This window comes from Mustelus asterias, chromosome 14 (assembly GCF_964213995.1).
Source record: "Mustelus asterias chromosome 14, sMusAst1.hap1.1, whole genome shotgun sequence".
NCBI classification, from domain to species: Eukaryota; Metazoa; Chordata; class Chondrichthyes; order Carcharhiniformes; family Triakidae; genus Mustelus; species Mustelus asterias.
The window spans coordinates 38,312,505-38,334,711 of NC_135814.1; the positions used below are offsets into that span (position 1 = coordinate 38,312,505).

Here is a 22,207-nt window from a genome sequence, read left to right on the forward strand (position 1 = left end):
TCTCGTTTGTTATTCCATAGAATCCCTACAGTGCAAAGGAGGCCATTCGGCCCATCAAGTCTGCACCGACTCAGCATCTTACCCAGGCCCACACACAACCCCTCTGCCAGGCCAATTCCACTAACCCACCTTACCTACACAACTTTGGACACTAAGGGGCAATTTAGCATGGTCAATCCACCTAACCTGCACATCTTTGGACTGTGGGAGGAAACTGGAGCACCCGGAGGAAACCCATGCAGATACAGGGAGAATGTGCAAACTCCACACAGACAGTCATCCGAGGCTGGAATTGAACCAAGGTTCCCGGCACTGTGAGGCAGCAGTGCTAACCACTGTGCCACCGTGCTGATTAGAGAGTTTTGACATCTTTACTGCTTGGCATATAAAAACAAATTGTGCTACCACATATTTTTTCAGCGGATGGAAGTCAGAGGGGTGTGGGTGGGGGAGAGGATGGGAGGGATCATGTGGTGATTTTTTATAATCATGCGAGGCAAAAAGAAAATGTATAACCTCAGAACTGATCAAGATTGGACAGGTTCCTGTAGATCCTGTGAGGAATGCTGTCTTCTGAGTCATTATGAAAACATCACAACGCAGGCAATGTTAACATCTGGTGTGCGATAATCAGTGCAGGCATGAAATGTTTATGGTCACATAAAGGTGCAAACAATGGTGTAAATTCACTGGGATGGAGAAAGATACAAAGAACTTGCATAGGAAGAAAATAAAAGAAATGTGAATTCCAAAAAGGGTAAAAGAAAAGCAACTGGCAAAGCGTATCTAGATTAAGACAACAAGGATTTACAATTACAATTGAAGAACAAACATAGTCAAGGGCAATGTGGGCCTTTTAAAAACAGAAGCGGTTAAAATTCCAAATGAAAGTAAGGAAATGGAAGACTTGCTATATAATTGCAGTCTTCCCAATAGAGGAAGAGGATAACATCCTGACATACCAGGGAAATTCCTTATGAGTCAAGGACTCACTAAAGTTAATGTAAGCAAGAAAACAGTAGTAGAAAAAGTAATGGTATTAAAGACTGACTTGATAGTTTCCACGCCAGGGTTTTAAAGGAAGTAGGCAAAGCAATTGCAGATGTTTTAGTCATAATCCTCTAAGGTTCTCTCAAATCAGGAATTGTTTTTTTAGATTGTCTAATTGTAAATGCAATTCCATTATTTAAGAAGGGTGAGGGAGAGGAAAAAGGAAATTATAGACTAATTAGTCCAGCATTAATTGATGGAATTTGTAATTAAGGGCAAAGTGACGAGGCACAGTGAAAGATGAACTGATTAGAGAGGTGACATGGATTTATAAAGGTCGGTCATGAGGAAGTAACGAAAGTTAGTAGGCAGGGTAATGTTTATGGATGTAGTTTAAATGAACTTCCAGAAAGTATTCAAGGAGATTTCACATAGGAGACAGCAAATATTAAAGCCTATAGAATTGAACGCGTGTTTTTGACCTCGGAGATTGGATTTTTAGTAGAAGCTGATGAGTAGTACATAATGTGGTTTACTCAAATTGGGAAAAAGAGATGAGTGGTGTCCCATGAGAATCTGCGCCGTGTCCTTAATTATCCTCTATTAATGACAATTGAGAGCCATCAAGATTGCCAATGACATAAAGATTGGTAGTATAGTAAGTATACTACCGGGGCGGCACGGTAGCACAGGGGCGGCACGGTAGCACAGTGGTTAGCACTGCTGCTTCACAGCTCCAGGGTCCCGGGTTCGATTCCCGGCTCGGGTCACTGTCTGTGTGGAGTTTGCACATTCTCCTCGTGTCTGCGTGGGTTTCCTCCGGGTGCTCCGGTTTCCTCCCACAGTCCAAAGATGTGCGGGTTAGGTTAATTGGCCAGGTTAAAAAAAAAATTGCCCCTTAGAGTCCTGGGATGCGTAGGTTAGAGGGATTAGTGGGTAAAATATGTGGGGGTAGGGCCTGGGTGGGATTGTGGTCGGTGCAGACTCGATGGGCCGAATGGCCTCCTTCTGCACTGTAGGGTTTCTATGATTCTAGTGTAGACATGAGAATAAAGTTACAAAGAGACATTGATAACAAATGAGTGGGTGAAATTATTTCTGATCAATTTGAATACTGGTAAGTGAGAGGGCATTCATTTTGGACCTACAAAGAATAGATCTGAGTATTATTTCAATGGTGAAAAGCTAAGAAAAGTGGAGGTTCACAGAAATTCATGCCCTCATATGAAGATCAAATAATATGCAGCAGTCAGGTACCAAAACAAAAGTCAAAAAGCTAATGAAATGTTCATTTTTATAACTGGAGGACAAAAATATAAATGGAAGCACATTGTGCTTCCGCTATCTAAAGCTCTGGTTTGACTACTGGAATACACTGTGTACAGTTCTGGGTGCCACACCACTTGTATGGACATTGGAAGGTGTACAACTTGGATTCACCAGAATGTTACCTTTGCTCCAACAATTAGATTATGAAGAGAGATTACATAAACTAGGTTTGTCTTCCTTGGAATGTAGAAAGTTAAGGGGCGATTTAATTGAGATTTTTATGATTTTGAAAGGAATTGATTGGGTGAAGAGGAACTTAAATCAATTTGTGAGGGATCTGGGTGAAAGGCTCATAACCTTCAAATCAAAGTCAGGCCTTTCAGGAGTGATGTTAGAAAACACTGCTACGTGAAAAGAGTGGTAGAACTTTGGGCGGAATTCTCCCATCCTGTCCGCAATGTGTTTGGTGGTGGGAGGGAGTGGAGAATTTAGCGGGAGCCAAAAAGTCAGAAACCTGCTGGCCTAAAATTGCGTAGCAGTTCTCAAATGGCAGATTAATGGAGGGTCGGTCTTTCCATTGGCTGGTGGTATGAATTCTATTTGCATCTCATGAATGCTCATTAAAACAGCTGCCCATGTCAGGCCTTTCAACTTTGTGTCATGCCAATGTGAAATTATGTCAGCCTAAAACCTGATTACTAAAGGGTGGTGTGCACATGGTGATCTTCAATTCATCAGAGATTTCAGGGTGAGTGCAACACAGCAATAGTGCTGCACTGTTCACCACTCTGCTGGGGCAGACCAGTTCCTGCTCTCCATCTCCATGCTGAGCTGTCTTCATGGACAGCACCATGCTGCTGGACCCATGGGCCTTCATGTGTCACCGTCTCAGATCAGTACTGTGCCCGGGGTTGGGGATTACAGGGGTTTCTTTGCCCCTGATGCCACACAGCAGTGTCTATCTGGACAGCACTGTGCCGCGGGACCTACTTAGCCATCACAACAAAGGTCCAAAGTTTGACCAGGGTTGAGTGTGAGGTGAGGCCAGGGTTGTGTGGGGGTTGATGAAGGTGGCCTAATGAAGAACTGGTGGGGGGGCAATGAGGAAGGAGGGCTGTGCAAGGAGGAGGGGGAGGGCGAGGGCGAGGGCGAGGGCTCACAATGGCACTCAGAGGGACAGGAAGATGGACGAGGATGACAAACAAGGGTAGACAGAGGAGAGACCAAGGAGTGTGAAGCTGTACCCTGACAAGGCTGCATGAAAAGCTCACACACAAGGAGGTCAAAAAAATACCATCTCGTTTACTGGAAGGGGATGCACAAAGACTTCAGATGTGGCAGATAGAGGTCCAGATGTGGCAGATAGAGGTCCACATGTGGCATGAATGCCTCGCAGATGATGGACTCGGGGTGAAGGTAGTTGAATCGAAGAACAGACCTTCTCTTGAGGCTGCTAGCCTTTATTCTCCGGCTTGCTGACACCTTCACAGTCTGGTGAAGACAGGTGGGCCGGAGAGAGTGATATAAGCTGGACTGGTGTTTTAATTATGGTGCCAGGACCGCTGAACCCATCAGCTTAAAGCGTGGGCAAGTGAATCAGCTGCTAGTCAGAGGGAAATGCGCGTGTGCAGAACTGATTAGTTTCCAAGTGTGGAATATGATGCGGGATCCTGCCATTCTGGCCAGCGGGAAAGGCACCATTGGAGCTGCCCACTGCTGCTCAAAATGGGAAAACTCCACCCCTTGGTATTCCCCCATAAAAACAATAGAGGCTAATTTTATTAATTTTATATTTGAGATTGAAGGATATTGGCTAACCAAGAATATAAAAGGATATGGAATCAAAGCAGGTAATGGAGTTAGGATATCGACCAACCACAACCTCATTGAATAACAGGACAAGCTGGAGGGGCCAAATCACCTACTCCTGTTGCTACAAGAGTTACCGTTAGATAAACCAGCCGGAAACTCAGGTGCTGCGATTGTGTAACCCAGAGATAAGTATAAATTCTGGATGGAGAGATAAACATTGTTATGGCAAATAGCATAGCCGCTGACTTCTCATTAAATTAAGAAATTGCTGTTGTGACTTTTGTCAGCATTATTCCCAGGTGTGTAATACTGCCATAAGAACATCTTGTTAAATCTGAGAAGTGGAAACCTCCTGTGCTAATGGAATCAGAATGTGCTCAGTGCTGAAGTTTTCTTTGTGGTTTTATATTGGAGATGGGGGAAAGATTTGGCAGAAGAATAACCTGCAAGCAATGCAATTGTAAAAGCACATGAACATTGCGGTTGGGTTGAATCTTGCTGCAGGAAATGGTTTCTGTGAAGAGTGACTACAAAATGCTGGGGAGGAAGAAATCTAACCGTTACATTATTCAGTAAAATCACCTGTTAGCTGAACAAGCCACTTTCTATAATACCTTTTTGATGAGATGAGATGAGACTTCAAAGCAAAACTGAGTTACTATGTACTGAATTGAAGAAAGTGTCTCATAACTTGAAGTTGGAGTTTAAATGTATAAGGGGTATTATGGAAAGCAATATTAAATAAGGCTGAATGTTTTTATTTAACTCAATATTAATCCAGTTGCTCTTCGTGAACTCTGGTAAAATGTAATCATGTGTTATATTCCTACGTTACAACAGTGACTACACTTCAACAAGGGTATTTAATTGGCTGTGAGATGCTTTGTGATGTCCTGTTAGTCTTAAAAGGCGCCATATAAATGCAAGTCTTTCTTTTTCATTTGGGTGATATGTACATTAAAAATCCCTCAATTATACTGTTCTACATTCACAGAATTGTTAGGGTGCAAACGAGTCTGGTTGGCCCAACTCTCCAAATGAGTATCATGATTTTATGCCATTCCCCTGCCTTTTCCCCATTGTTTCTATTCAAATGATCATCTAATGCCCTCTTGAATGCCTCCTCCAGGCAGTGCATTCCAGACCCTATTGTCAATTCCAGATTATCTTTCTCTTATGTTGATGGAATTTTGAAATGTTGTAGCAATTAAGTGTATGACAAAGGGATTACAGGTACTTAACTGCATGCCTAAAAACATAAATATTCTTCCATTTGAAGGATAAATGGTTAACATATTTACTATTGGAAGAAGTCTTTCACAAATAGAATAATCATTTAGGGGATTAGTGAATTACCCCAATTTGCACCCTGCCATGCTTAGGGGCCTATACTGTTTAAGCAGGATCTGCTCCAAGTCTCATATTGCCTTTTATCATGAGGCTTTCATTTTCAGGAATCTTTGGACAAACAAGTTCAGAAAATCACAAAACTCCACTTTGTGGTTTTGTGCACAAATTTGGTATGAGCATTTTAAATTCTTCAACCGTCTATTATTTTCAGACCCCAATCAGCAGAGCATCAGTTTGCTGGATCATTATTGCAAGTGTCACTTGTAACCTAAGAGAAGGAGGAAAAAATACTCTTGAAATGATGAACAAATGGAAAGTTGAAAGCTCCAGAACATTTGATGGGATTTTTCTCAACAGGTGAAAGGATCATTTCCTGTCCAGTTAGTGCCGTTGGCAGGCTGGGGGTTGGGCTGATAACTGTAATGTTAAATGTGCTTTGATCTGTATTTGATTTCTATGGAAACAGAGGGTGGAATTCTTTGGCCCTGCACACCAGCGGGGTTCTCCAGTCCCACTGCGGTGAACGGAGATTTGGCTGAGCGCCAAATTCTCCCTTTTTGCTGGCAGCGGCAGCGTGAACGGCCAGAGAATTCCAGCCCAGAAAGTCTGTTTTGGGTCTGTTTTCTGTTTCATGTGGAAAAATAACTGGAAATTTTGGTCAGGTTTTCTTTCTTTCCGCCTTTTAAACTGTGCTGCAAAGTGTGCACATGGGTTAAGAATGTGGTAAGACAGTCCAGCTGTTTCCAGACTGTTACCAATGAAACTCTGGGGCTGACTTCCAGGAGGTGCACACAGGTGCTATCCCTTAAAGACTCCCTTTACAATTTTCTTCCAGGACTGGGCTGCTTTTCATTACCTTCCTCTGGGGCTGTGGCTAACTTAAGGAGCTCATTGTTTCCAAAGTGATACACACGGCCTTGTGTCCTATAATTCTGGGACGTTTCCTTTCGCAACTCCAAAATATTGTGCCTCTCAGTCCCTTCGAAATATTATAACGCACTTCCGTTTCTAATCAAAGCTTTCTAAAATAGTAAATGTATATCGTAAGGAAATACTGCAAGGGAATTTTGTACTACCTTTAGGATTTCAATCTCTTGTGGAAAAATAAATCATTTATTGTACATGAGACCAAAACTTAAGCCTAAAATGGTTAAATGGGTGAAGTTCAGTTACGTTTGAGTTCTGTCTGTAAAAATGGACTCTCTGTTTAACTTGTAGAAATTAAATGCACTGCATTCAAATTGAAGTAAATGAATCAAGTGCTTATTTCTTCTGAAATGCCTTGTCTCACCTAGTTATTCACCCAGTTCAGGCTGCTGGCACATGTATGCCTAGCGTGCCGAATTTTCAGTAAAGGAATTAAGTTGACAATTCCAAAATGGCACTGGTCCAAAATGGGACAGGACGCAGGACAAAAAGTAAGAATGATTTGATTTGAACTGATGGTCATTCCCTCTGGATAGCCATTGCACCTATAAGAGAAAACAAACTACACCAGAGACAGGAAGCTAGTCTGGGAGCTGCCTTGCAACTGAGACTAGTCAGGATCTGAAAACAGTTGCAGCTAAGGAACAAACAGACGGTGCTTGAGAAGGGTGGTGACTTCCTTTTGGATAAACACGTCATTTATCTGGGAGTGCATGCTCTTTTCCAAATAGTGATAAAGTCGCTGGGAACTGCTTTGTTCTGCCCTATTTTTCAGATTTTCTTTTCAAAAACAAAACTGGGTTGCAGAAATCAGCATCTTCTGGGTGAGGACCCCCGAGCAAATGAGCTGCGTTTTTTATATCGCTAAATTACAAACAATGCTTTCAAAATATTGATGCTGTGCCAGCATTTCCTTGACCTGAAGCTTGTGAACAGGATTATTGAAGTTGGCAAAATAATCGGCAACAAACTCTAGTCTGCACGCAAATTTCCTTCTATATGCCTACATAATAACTGACCTCATTTAACCACGATCTGCCCTGAGCCCGGGATTACACTTTGACTTCTACTGAAATAAATATTTTAATGGAGCAGTCATAATGGGAATCCGTTAACCAACAAGAGGTTTTGTAAAGATCATCCATAAAACAAGACATTGAAATTAACATTGAATAATATTCAAAGTTAGTGACTTGACCTGATTAATAAGTACATGAGTGCATTCCATAACCAAGTTTGTTGCTCTTGTTACCCACAGGATCAGGCTAATTTGATTTGATTTATTGTCACATGTATTAGTTTACAGTGAAAAGTATTGTTTCTTGTGTTCTATACAGACAAAGCATACTGTACATAGAAGAGGAAAGGAGAGAGTGCAGAATGTGGTGTTACAGTCATAGCTAGGATGTAGAGAAAGATCAACTTAATACAAGGTAGGTCCATTCAAAAGTATGATGGCAGCAGGGAAGGAGCTGTCCTTTAGTCAGTTGGTACATGACCTCAGACTTTCGTATCTTTTTCTTGACGAAGAAGGTGGAAGAGAGTATGTCCGGATGCATGAGGTCCTTGATTATGCTGACCACTTTTCTGAGGCAGCAGGAAGTGTAGACAGAGTCGATGGATGGGGGGCTGGTTTGTGAGATGGACTGGGGTTCGTTCACGACACTTTGTAGTTTTTCGTGGTCTTGGACAGAGCAAGCGCCATATCAACTTATGATATAACCAGAAAAAATGCTTTCTATGGTGCATCTGTAAACCATAGTAGCAGACCTGCCAAATTTCCTTAGTGTTCTGAGAAAATAGAAGCGTTAGTGGGCTTTCTTAACTATAGGGCTGGCATGGAGGGACCAGGGCAGGTTGTTGGTGATCTGGACACCTAGAAACTTGAAACTCTCGACCAATTCCACTGACGTGGACATTCCCATTGACGTAGACAGGGACATGCCCTCCACTACCCTCCCTGAAGTCGTGACTATCTCCTTCGTTTTGTTGACTTTGAGGAAGAGATTATTGTCATCATACCAGTTCACCAGATTCTTTATCTCTAATCTGGGTTCATTGACTCAATCTGAATTTAATCTTTTGCACTATACGTTGGGTCAGTGAAAGATGATGTTAACAGGCCATTCAAACTGAGGTTAGATTTTCCATTGACTAACAGTATTTTTGATTTGCCCTAAATGCTGGATAAGCACACAGCTGAAGTCCTGGTTTATAGAAGATGCATTTACAGCTGTGCATTCTTGAGATGGACAATTTGCGTGTTTAATATATAGAACCATAGAATCCCTACAGTGCAGAAGGAGTCTATCGGAGACTTCGCCATGAGAATTCATGGTCAGCTGCGTTTGTGCAAAGGAAAATAAAAGTGGCTTGGATCAGTCATTCCACTGACTCACCCCTATTACCCTTTACCATGAGGGCACCAGAAGGAAAGCAACAGTTGGGTTCTATAACCACCCACGGGTAAAGTAAAGGGAAATCAAATGCTTATCTTTTTGCTTGTGGTGAACCTCCCAAAACACTCCAATCTATGTGTATTTTTAGACCGGATATTTTTACAACAGGAAAAGAAAATCCAAAACAGTTTGATAATGTACATCTGCATGCTATTTTGTCAAGCACCAGCTATACCTCCGTTATCTGGATGGTATGGTGGCAGAGTGGTTAGCACTGCTGCCTCTCAGCGCCAGGGATTGGGTTCAATTCTGGGTGACTGTCTGTGTGGAGTTTGTACGTTCTCCCCGTGTCTGCGTGGGTTTCCTCCGGGTGCTCCAGTTTCCTTCCACTGCCCAAGAATGTGCGGGTTAACGGGATTGACCATGGTAAATTGCTCCTTAGTGTCAAGGGGACTCGCAGGGTAAATACATGGGGTGATGGGAAAAGGGCCTGGGTTGGATTGTTGTCAGTGCAGACTCGATGGGTCGAATGGCCTCCTCTGCACTGCAGGGATTCTGATTCTATCTTATATTTGAGATCAGTAACTTCCACCTACAGGGAGCAGCAAGAAGATTCTTGCACAGCATGTCAACAGCTGACTGGCAGCTTCAAGTGCATTGAGGAGCACTGTTCACCTGCTTTTTAATGTTGATTAGGCTCAGACAACAGCTAATACACCAATGCACATTGGGTATAGGTGACCCTCATTATCAGGGCATAAAGAGCCTGTTGTGTGCCCAGCACATTATAAAAGTGTTAGGACATGCATTTGACATCGAAGGCCTTCATACCTGGTATGCTGTCAACTTAAAGTTTAACGTTTATTTATTCGTGTCACAAGTAGGCTTACATTAACACTGCAATGAAGTTACTGTGAAAATCCCCTAGTTGCCAGACTCTGGCACCTGTTTGTGTACACTAAGGGAGAATTTAGCATAGCCAATCAACCTAACCAGCACATCTTTTGGACTGTGGGAGGAAACCGGAACACCCGGAGAAACCCATGCAGACATGGGGAGAATATGCAAACTCCGCACAGACAGTGACCCAAACCTTGCATCGAACCCGGGTCCCTGGCGCTGTGAGGAGAATACCAAAAAATATAAAATCACCTGTGGAAGTCATTACACAGTCAGTGCACAAACAACACTTCATCCTTCCATTGCTCATACAATTTGGACAATGTCTCATAGGTTCATTGAGATATATTTATGTTTTATTAAAGAGGAGGCTGCTTAATAATTGTTACAAGTTGTGATAAATTAACCCAGCCATTTTCCTGCTGGTATTGTCATCTTCACGTGAAACAATTCTGACCTCCTTAAAGCTGTATCTGTTTTGCTATCTTGAGAGTCTTGTGAAAGACTTTAAATGGCTAGAGACTCAATAGTCCTTTCCCATTCAATCTGCTGATTTTGGAGAAGGGGAAAAATGAGTTAGAAGATGCCTATACTAGGTAAATGCCTGCTCCTTTTTGTACGCAAGCCAGGGCAATCATTCCTAGCTAAGATAAATATGTGTATGGAGACAGGAGCATAATCCGAACCACAGATAGGAATAACAGGTGCGGGGAACTGAGAAGTGATCAGTATGGCTGAATGCTGAAAACTGGACCTGTAGCAGATGTTGAAAGGACCGACATGAGGGAAAAGTCCTCGTCGCCCATCTACATGTTACATTTTTAAAATCTGGATTTTGTGGGATGTGGGGGTCACTAACACAGCCAGCAGTTGTTGGCCCACCCCTAATTGCACTTGAAGTGAGTGGCTTGCTAGGCTATTTTGGAGAGTTATCCACATTGCTGTGTTTCAGGAGTTAAGTATAGGCCAGACCAGCTAAGGATGGCAGATTTCCTTCCCTTAAAGGATATTGGTGAACCAGTTGGGTTTCTGCAATAATTGATAGTTTCATGGTCATCATTACTGAGACTAGCCTTGTATTCCAGGATTTATTAATTGAATGTACATTCTACCAGCTGCAATGGCGGGTTTTGGACCCTCTGAGAATTAGCCTAGGCACCTGGATTATAGTCCAGTGATTACGCCAGTGCATCACCTTCTCCCCAGATACACCCACACGTAACAATATTTGTGTGAGTGACGAATAGTCCTGGTGGAGACATAGGCCGGGATTTTCCACTCCTTATTGAGTTGGGAGGGTTTGGCAATGAGAGCGCAAAATATCACGAGAAGGCCAAAGTTGCTTTTCATGCCAATGTAAAAGCAGGAGGCAATTGTCTCCTCGCCTGTCAGTGGCAGGCTGCAATTCCCACTGTTCAATATCAGGAACCTCATTGTAATAAATTAGTATCACATTATCAGGCCCTTACGCCGGAATCATAATCCCGATGTTAAATAATGCGTCTACAGTGGCTTGATTTTAGAATGACATGAAGCATGACTGGCCACAGAAGGTGGGTCACCTGCCAGCAATAACAGTGTGGAACCCCTGCCTTCCGCACTATATGGCAGAAAAAGCCACCATTTCCATTGGGAACCTCAATGGCACCTTTCCGGCCTGATGTTGGCCTTTGCCGATATCGGAGAAAACCTCACCCACAGTGTCAACTTCATTGGACACCCTCCATCTCATTTGGTGACACTACAACCATGCTAAATGTGATGAATTGAGAACCGATCAGGAAATTCTGCAGGAGTTGCTCAGCATGGTATCTTAGATCTAACTATCTTCAGCGAAGGTTAGATGCGGTGTTGAACATTTCACAGTGCTCAGTCCCATTCTAATATAATGAAGCAGTCCCTGCCTTCCTGCAGCAAGACTTGGATAACATTCGGGCTTGGGCTGACAAGTGGCAAGTAACATTTGCGCTACTGAAATGACCATCTCCAAGAGACAATCTGACCATTTCTGCTTGACACTGAATGACAGTACACATTGCTGAAAACCCACCATCAACATCCTGGGAGTTACCATCGACCAGAAATTTAACTGGGCCATCCTCATCAATACAGTGATTGCAAGAGCAGGTCAGAGGCTGGAACTTCTGTGGCAGGAGCACTTCTTATTAAACCTACTACATTCTGAACTTTTCCCACTTCAGTTGAAAGGCCAAGAATCTGAACTATTAACTCCCCCCACAGATACCGCCTGATTTGCTGAGTATTTCCAGGATATTCTGTTTTTATTTGACGCTGATATGCTCCCTTGGGGGACTATATATTATTAATTACTAAAATGTAACTTTTTCATGTACTGCATTAGCTAACTGCTCATAATCCAGCTGCTAGATTCAATGAATCAGATTATTGGGATGTTCCAGTTACATTTTCCAATTTGAAATATTTTGCCAGACTGTTTGGAGGATTATACTAGGAGAATAAAATAACTGAGTTGACTGCAAGCAACATCTAAAATTGGGATTCTTTTCTGCAAATTGTACTTGAATCATTTTCAATGGCTGAGGATTGTTGGATCAAATTCATGGTATGTCTGGTCACACAAAGTTTAAAGCTATTTTCTGACCTTCGAGATTGGCCCTAAGCTAATTATAGGCAAGGTTCGAGTTAAATAACTGTGCTTGCATCCAATATTCCCTTCATGTTGTGCTTAGTAATCACAAGCTTTGTATTTTTCAAGTTATAAATAAAGCACTCTTAAGACAAGAAATTTGCTGACGAATCCGCATTGGGGAAGAGAATGCCTTCTCCATATTTGTTCTGTAACATTCATATTAACCACTGCTAGCTCATGTGGAAAGTAAAACTCCAGTACAGGCTTTATCTCAAGCCCTAAGAAAGCCTGCATTCATGTAAAGTCTTCCACCTCCTTTGGCTACCCCACAACTCTGCACAACCAACTTTGAGGTAATTGTAGCTGAAAAGATTCAAACGCAGGAACTAATTTGCACACAGCGAAGTCCCCCCCCCCCCCCCCCCCTCCCCGCTAGCCACAAATAAATGATTGGTTATTTATTTTTGGTTATGTGGTTTGAAATGTTGCCCGGGTGAATACCTGGCTCTTTCTTGAATCTTGCAATAAATTTGACAGGCGCTGATAGTCCTCTCGAGCTTCATGCCAATTATGTTTCATAATTGAGCTAAGATGGTGAGTGTTGGACTTTTAGCCTTCGGCCTTTTTCTCTCCCCCTCACCCTCCACGTACAAACACACAATTTATGTTTTGTTGGGTTGTCCCTATCTGTGGTGTGTACTGCTTAGGCACCATTGAGTCGTCTTTTAGAAGTTACCAAGTAGTCTTTATTACGATTACAGTACTGAACTATGTACATACTTACAGTAAAGGGTACAGATATGGAGAGGACTCCTTGTCATGTCCTTGCATGGTGCTACCTAGTTCTACATTGTTGACATATGCTCTAGGTTAGGCACCTTATATCTCTGGTGGCAGAACCTTTTTTGATTTGATTTATTATTGTTAGGTATCAGCATACAGTGAAAAGTATTGTTTCATGCATGCTATACAGACAAAGCATACTGTACATAGAGAAGGAAAGGTGAGGATGCAGAATGTAGTGTTATGGTCACAGCTAGGGTGTAGAGAAAGATCAACTTAATGCAAGGTAGGTCCATTCAAAAGTCTGATGGCAGCAGGAAAGAAGCTGTTCTCGAGTCGGTTGTTACGTGACCTCTGACTTCTGTACATTTTTACTGGCGGAAGAAGGTGGAAGAGAAAATGTCCATGGTGCGTGAGGTCCTTAATTATGCTGGCTGCTTTTCTAAAGCAGCAGGAAGTGTAGATGGTGTCAATGCATGGGAGGCTGGTTTACGTGATGGACTGGGCTTTGTGCAGGACCCTTTGTAGTATCTTGCGGTGTTGGACTGAGCAGGAGCCATACCAAGCTGTGATATAACCAGAAAGAATGCTTTCTATGGTGCATCTGTGAAAGTTGATGAGAGTCGTAGCAGACATGCCAAATTTCCTTAGCCTCCTGAGAAAGTAGAGGCGTTGGTGGGCTTTCTTAACTATAGCATCAGCATGGAGGAACCAGGACAGATTGTTGGTGATCAGGACACCTAGAAACGTGAAGCTCTCGATCATTTCCACTTCGTCCCCATTGATGTACATAGGGACATGTTCTCCATTACGCTTCCTGAAGCCGATGACTATCTCCTTTGTTTTGCTGACATTGAGGGAGAGATTATTGTCGTTGAACCAGTTTACCAGATTCTCTATCTCTTTTCTATACTCCGTCTCCTCATTGTTTGAGATCTGACCCACTACAGTGGTGTCATCAACAAACTTGAATATCGAGTTGGGGGGGAATTTGGCCACACAGTAATAGGTGTATAATGAGCATTGTAAGGGGCTGAGGACACAGCCTTGTGGGGCACCGGTTTTGAGGATGATTGTGGAGGAGGTTGCCTATCCTTACTGATTGTGGGTCTGTGGGTTAGGAAGTCTAGGATCCAGTCGCAGAGGAAGGAGCCGAGCCCCAGGCCATGGAGTTTGGAGAAAAGTTTCGTAGGAATAATGGTGTTGACTGTACTCAGTCTCAGGTTAATCCTTAATATAGTGGATCCTTCTACTACATGTTCCATCACAAGTGACTGAATAGCCGTCGGGAATAGAATGGCAAAGGGATTTATTGTCCACTTTTCTAAATAAGGAGAGCTGCTCATTACTGCTCAGCAAAGATTAATTACGAGCACAGAGTAGACCAGACAGCCTGTGAGCCTACTCTGCCATTCAATATGATCATGCCTTATCTTGGGCTTTAACTCCACTTTCCTATATCCCAATTCCCCGAGACACCAAAAGTCCTGTCTATTCTAGCCTTTGATATAGGAGAACATATTTCAGTCAGACCATTTGCATTTTTGTGATAGGATTTTGAGCCACATTATAATCAACACAAAACCATAGAGATACAAACTGAGAGAAATGCCTTATTTTTAATGCTGAGTTCTGGCAGAGCTGTACCATGAATGTAATTACTTTCTATATATGTCCAAACGAGTGTGATGGATACTTGCAAAATGGGTGCAGCTGCAACACATTGGAAGCTCAACATCATCCAAGAAACAGCCATTTGTTTGATCTGCATCTCTGATTGACTATCCATCCATTTTGGATTGGTGTACTATTTCTGCAGTACTTACAATCTCCAGGATGCACCATAACGACTTGTCAACGTTTCTTGCACCACTCGCCCTTCGCACCTGCACCATCAAGAGAGAAATGTTGTGGGAACAGTATCATACCAACTTGTTTTTGAAGTCCTGCACCATCCTAACTTGGACATATTCATTATTTCCTAATTGTTGTTAGGTTAATTTGCTAACGCTCCCTAGGTAGCATCGTTGTGAGAACACCTTCACCTCAAAGACAGCAATGGTTTAAGGAAATTAAAGCTGGGTAATAAATGTGGTCTTGACAGCTTTCCCCATGCACCCCCTCCCCTCAAAAAAAATTAGTTCCTTAAAAAAAATAGTATTTATAAATGCTGTTAAGTGTATCAGTTTAAATATATGATTATTATGACTAATAATCCAAAGGAAAATATGGATTTTGATATTCTGAACATCCCTGGTCGGTATAAGATCTTGTTTTGGCATTTTCCCTGGATTATTTCCATCTTTCATTAATATCCTTGACATTAATATTTTATGATACACAGTAAACTATTTACAAGCCTCAAGGAATTGGATTTTTATCTGATCATTGTAAAATCTCAAAAGACAGTGTTTGTTCGAATAAGGTAGCTGTTTGTTTTTTGTATATTCTTCTAAAGTTCACTTGTGTGGAGTTATCTTTTGAGTCATACACCAATGCTGTAGGCGATGGTGTCTCGGTTACCCGAGTACAGGGGAAGGGCAGTAAGTAGAAAGTAAAGCCTAAAGCCAGGGATTTTCAGGATAGTCTCTTAACCCCGGATCCCCTTGCTAAGTCATCTTGCCGAGGCGAAGTTTACCAGTATCATGTGATAAGAGTTGTGGCTATCTGTGTTGAATTGTCTGCAATCACATATTAGTTGGACATTAACTTAGAAAGTTCAAAGCAGCTGCATTGCTGGATACTTGGCTATTGTCAGTAGCACCAGCAACATTGACAAAGCCAGCAATGACAAAGCACTGCTCTTTAGTCCCTACAGAACACTGAGCGATCTATGATCTATGAAATCATGATATTCAAATCTACTCCTCTCGTAGGCCATATAGCATTTGTCTGCTTAATTTTAATTTTCCTATGTGATTTTTTTTTTACTCTATAGATTCTTTGAGTTAGTTTTCTCCACACTATGACCACTTGTTCCAAATGACAGAACGAATGTTAGACCTTAGCTGTAATTATTTATTAAAAGCAATCTGCCGGATAAATACTGAGCAAGGAATAAAATATAAATTAGAGCATGAAAATTGTGATATCACCAAGTTCTTTAAAGGATTAATCATTCCACTAGTGACTAGTAACATATCAGTAATTTCAGGCAGGAGGCCAGCTTCAGTTCAAGTTATTTATCTGTCCACAGTATTGCTTTAGTCTATTTCTAATAATCTAGAATTCAATTTTCTGAGAGTAACCTATCTTAATTTTTTCTTGAAACCAATAGTCTATTCTATATTTTTCCCCGATTTTGGTGAAAACAACTTTCCTCCTGCAATTCCTGTTTCCTTGTGTTGACATTTTTTCAATATAATGCCTTGTGCTGAGGTTCTATATATAGCAGAAAAACTTTTATGGATCCAATTTGTTCAGACATTTCAGGAACTTATCCCCCTCAGCCTTCTCTTTTCAAGTGAAAAGATTTCCTTGTACATCGCCCCTTAATCTGAGATCAACCAGGGCTAAATGCAATTTTAAATGATGTCTCTGAATATTATATGCATCACCCGAAACAACCTAGGAATACTGGTTTGATGGTTCAAATGGCATGTCCACTAAAATCCTACGGTCTCCCTCTTTCTCAGATACATGAAGTATATTCCTATATAGCAAATAATCCAGCCCAACTTCACCTGTACCTCAGAACCATACATCTGCCAGCCAATTCCCCATTAACTGATCAAACTTAGCAAGCTATTTCTGAATGCACAGTGGTTAGCCCTGCTACCCTCACAGCTCCAGGGACCTGGGTTCGATTCCCGGCTTGGGTCACTGTGTGGAGTTTGCACATTCTCCCTGTGTCTGCGTGCGTTTCCTCCGGTTGCTCCAGTTTCCTCCCACAGTCCAAAGATGTGCGGGATAGGTTGATTGGTCATGCTAAATTGTCCCTTAGCGTCCCGGGATGTGTAGGTTAGAGGGATTAGCGGGTTAAATGTGTGGGGTTGTGGGGATAGGGCCTGGGTGGGATTGTTGTCAGTGTAGATTCGATGGGCTGAATGACCTCCTTCTGCACTGTAGGGATTCTGTGATTCTTATGAATGCATGCTTTGATTTCATCGTTTTTCACTGCTCCCAAAATGGTATTTTAGGCAAATATGGATACTTGAGACATAATTCCTTTTTTTGCTTATATTGTAAAAGTTAGAAACAACAGCAGCCCCAATGCAGAACCTTCTTGCATTCCCCTGGCTGCTGACCAGCCTGTGTTGTGTTACTCTATTGACTATCAGCCACCTATTTTTAGAATCTCTACAATGCATAAAGAGGCCATTCTGCCCATCAAGCCTGAACTGACAACAATCCCAACCAGGCCCTATCCCACACATTTATCCTGCTAATCTCCCTGACACTAAGGGGCAATTGAGCATGGCTAATCAACCTAACCCCACACATCTTTGGACTGTGGGAGGAAACCAGAGCACCGAGAGGAAACCCAAGTAGACACGGAGAATGTACAAACTCCACACAGTCACCTGAGGCCGGAATTGAACCTGGGTCCCTGGTGCTGAGAGGCAGCAGTGCTAACCACTGTGCCACCGTGCTGCCCCTGCTGACAATCCATTTTAATAAATTCTTATTTCTCCCCCACATTTGGATCTTAGGTGCTGGCCCATTTTGTGGAGCACTAATCTGCAATTCTTTTGATTTGACTAAACTTATGCTTGTAGAACTCAATGCTTAAGAGTAGCCATGAAGTGACAGTGACGCTTGAGTGACTGTGTGCGGGATTTTACGGCCTTGCTCGGGCGAGACGGAAAAATCCCTCCCGAGGTCAACGGAGATTTCCGTTGTCGAACCCTTGCCTGCGCCGATTCTGTGGCGGGTGTGGTGGTGGAGTTCTGGCCATTGTCACTGCTGAGGTAAAAGAAAAGAAATACTTGCAATCATACAGTGCCTTCCACAAAATGCGGCAGCTAATTTGCACATAACAAGCTCCAACAATCAGCAATGTGTTAATGACCAAATAGGTGATTTTTTTAAAATTAAGGAATAAAAACGCAATAATAATACCTCGCAATTGTATCTCGTTATGAAGCATGTGGTGAAGTTACAATGACAGCTCTCTTATTTGTCCGAGCTGGAAGCGAGAACAGAGAGCAGACTGTGGGGATTGTGAGCAATACGTTGATGTCTCACCTGACAGCACTGAATGTATCAGTCTCTCAGCCACAGGCCTTTCCTGTAGTTACTGGAGCTAAAGAATAGAAATGAAAGTGGCAGCAAATGAAAGAAAACAGTAGGGGAATTTTGTGGTGATTATAGATGTGGGAGTTGGCATTGTTATTTTTACAGAAAGTGTGATGTTTCCATTATGATGAAGGAAAATGATTATCAGACTTTTTATAAATAGACTGTTAGATGGAACCTTTACAAAACATGCTCTAAATTGTTTCATTTTGTGACCCTTCTGCTTAAGCCACATAAACCATGAATCGAAGCCAGCACTGGAATCAAGTGCGTTCAGGGTGTTGGCGGCAAACCTCCCTGAGCTCGGCAGCGTGAGGCCTGCGTTTCAACTATCATGTCCCCAGTCAGCTACCTGTCTGAAACAGGAGGAAAATAGCAGCGGCTGGTGGATGGAGCCACCATTCTGCTAACTTCATTTTCAGTTTGAAAACCACTCCCAACTTCTGGGTAGAAATAGTCTTTTTTTTTTGTTTTAAAAAAAAATTTCATCATGCATGTTAATCTGATTCTTTCAGTCACTTACTTTGGGGGGAAAAATATATCAATTGGGGGTACTTTGTCTAATCAGTACCTGATTTAATAATGCATACATATGTGCAACATGTGAGTTAAAAGTTCTCAACATGTTGTAGCTAAGGTTGCTAATGAGAATTATTCTCATTGAATTCCATTTGTTAATATGTATGGGACTTGAGGATTCTTGCTAATTTAAAAAAAATACTCAAAAATATCAAGTGTTTCAAGTAAATTGACGCATTTATTGATGTAGATTAAGAATTGATAAAAATGTTGTTCTATGCGGCTGACCATGGTTTATTTATTTTCTATTGATATTCACCACCATCCCACAACTCCTTCTCTCCTGAAGATGTTGACTTCCTGGGATATGGTTGTACAGGGACCAGTTTGTCCTGGGATCCAATAATTCAGGTGTGAACTTTGAAAGTGAGATTGAGAGTTGGGAGGCTATTGAACCATGGGTGCATCAGGGCTGGATCTGGATCTTCCTTCACCCAGTATCCAATCTCAACCGAGGTCAGCTTAGCAATCAGGAGCCAGAAGTTATCTTCTTTCTAACTCAGGGTGCTAAGGTCAGCTGTAGTATCCTGAGGATTAAACCAGCTGAAATCTGCAAACAGGCAAGGAATTGAACCTAGGGCCTTTTGTGGCATGGCAACTCAAGTCTGACTTAGCTAGCTAGCCAAGACTATGCAGGAACTGTGACACTTGTTTCATCGTTGCTTCAGATTATTCAACATCTAAAAAATGTGGGACCCGTATGAATTGTATGATAACACATCAGTAACAATTCAGGATTCACTTTTTAAATTTTGTACTTTTCAGAAAATTAAAAAAAATGAATTTTCCATTCAATTCCTTAGATTTTGGATTTGTGGGATACACTGAAGAAGTGCTTGGGAACAATACGTTCCCAGATTACAGCCCAGAAGAAAACTTCTTCACAGTTTTTGGTGTCTTCTTTCCAACTGCTACTGGTAAGAAAATATGTTCTTATTTAAATGTTGTTTGTTTGCATTTGTCACAAACTTTGGACTTGATATGCTGATTTATATGTGCCACATTGGTGCAGTAGGAGATGCTGTGGTACTCCCTAACAACCAGTTGATTCATTGCCTACTCTGTCCCCCAGTATAATAGAATACCCCAGGAATGAAGGTTGGGTGATAGGCTCCCTCCTGAATGGGTTTCTAGTTATAGGCTGTCCTTAAAAGTCAACTAATAATAGATTAACCCAGTGTTTCCCAAACTGGGAACCCTGGGGTTCTGCAGGAGACATCTGGGGTCCTGCGGTAGGTCTGCCTGCTGTAAATTTGAAAAAAGCTGCCCTTCCAACATGTCCAATCAGAGGTAGTGTTGGTTACTGATAGATACACTAGTCAGTCTATTAGCAGCCAATGCACTGAGAAGCTGGCTGCTGATTAGGTGAGCTGGAAATAGTGGCAAAGTGAGTATTCAAAGTACCAATCAAGAGTGAGACTGAAGTGAGCGGATGGTGGAGCGAGTTTGACAGTGGCCATTGGGCGTGGGTGGGGAAATGGCAAAAGAACACAGGAGGGGAGCGGCTTTGGTGCAGGAGTGAGAGTGTGTGTGTGTTTGTGTGAAAGGTTATGTAATTGTGGGTGAGAGAGAGTATGTGTGCATGTGCATGTGTGTGTATTTGTGCGTATAAGAGAGAGGTGAGTGGGCATGGAGCAAAGAAGAAAGATGAGTGTGTGAGAGAGAGAGAAAATGAGAGGGAGAATGTGTCGGAGAGAGAAGTGTGAGAGAGAGGAGCAGTGTTTGTGAATGTGAGAGAAGACGACATATTAATTATAATAAATGTATAGAAATGAGAAATAGAAAAGCCTTTTATAAATGTGGTTGTGGAAGTTTGTACCTATTGCACAAATTTTTGTGCTTTAACTCTTCAACCTAAGAAGAATATTTCTCAAAGGTTCTGTTAGTTCTCTTCTAAGGTCAAAAGGGTTCCGTGGCTAGAAAAGCTTGGGAAACCCTGGGCTAACCTAGGAATTAGAGATCAACAAGCAGCTTTCTAGAAAGAGTCCAATCAGACATTACCATCTGGAAGAGAATTCAATAACAGGCTTCCCTCTAAATTCAATATTAGACTGCACTCGGAATTAATGTGTAATAATAAGCTACCTTCTGGATGGGATTCCAGTGTAAAAATAATGTATTGATTCTTTACTTTGTTCAATTTTTGACCCTGGCTAATGATTTCACTGGACTTTTAACACTTTGTCCTGTATCCCTCCATTCCCTTAATCTCATGTTAGTATCAAATCTCCTCTTAAGTGCATCAGTGTTACCTACTTTGACCATTCAATGTGGCAGTGAACCAAGCATTATCGGCGCCCTCAGACTAAAGAAATTCTTCCCACCTTCTTTATGTAATATATTAGTCGCTATCTTATATTTATGTCCTCTTTATTCCGGAGTCACCCACAAGTGAATATAGAACCCTTTCCTAGTCATTGTGGTACAAAGGAACGTTATTCAGCCCATCAAGTCAATACCAACTCTCTGTAAAGCAATCAAGTCAGTTCCATTTGCCAATTCTTTCCCTATAGCTCTGCAAATTTATTTTCTTCAAATTCTAATCCAATTTCCTTTTGAAATCATTTTCTCCACTTTCACCACTCTCACAGGCAGTGGATTCCAGGTCATTGCTACTTGCTGCATATAATAGTTCTTCCTTAGATCCCCCTTAAAACCTCAAAACCTTATCTGCATTCCCAAATCTTTGTACCATCAGCTAATGGGAACAACTGTTTTTTTAATCTACTTTTTCCAATTACAACACACTAAATGATGATACTGTACCTTTTCCTTGTTTGCATGCCAGAGTGACTGGCTTCCTCTGCACCGTTACCATTCCCTGCTTCTATGATTCTATAGTTTGCTCCTCTTGTAGGCTCTCTTCTTCTATGTGCTGACTTTTGAAACATCAGGCTTCCTCAGGGCCTACCACCACCTTTCTCCTGGAAGTCCTTTAGCTGGCAGAGACATCAACAGTAATTAGGGATGAGACAGCTTGCTAGACCCATATCTCAGTCTGTACTCAGTCTGTAAAAGGAAGGTGTAGCCAGCTTCCATTCTGACAGACAAGAGAAATTGAGCTTGCCATTGCCATCACTGCCTGGATTCTCTCCCGGCTGCCTTGTATTTTCCTCATTTTCTGTCCATGTCAAACCCAGTTTCAGGTAGGAGATGACGGAAAATCTAACCCCTTTGCGTCTGCAATGGGTTCAGTTGTAGTTTTTGCAAGGATGTTTGTAGACCTTGGATTTGCACGTGAAAGGATTCCTTATCAATGCAAATCAAGAGCATATTGCCAAAGTCTTAGCTAATCTTTCAACATGAAACCTTGCAATCCAGCAACATGGGCTTACAAAGTTACACGTGT

The 22,207-nt window shown here is 42.0% G+C and overlaps 1 protein-coding gene across 1 annotated transcript in view; it reads left to right on the top strand.

Moving 5' to 3' along the window:
• The window catches only part of slc12a8 (solute carrier family 12 member 8), a 152,159-nt gene that overhangs the window by 76,588 nt on the left and 53,364 nt on the right, over positions 1 to 22,207 (top strand). The window contains exon 6 of the mRNA XM_078229173.1: positions 19,662 to 19,775. Within this exon, the coding sequence (XP_078085299.1) occupies positions 19,662 to 19,775 (114 nt within the window). The remainder of the gene's footprint in view (positions 1 to 19,661; positions 19,776 to 22,207) is intronic.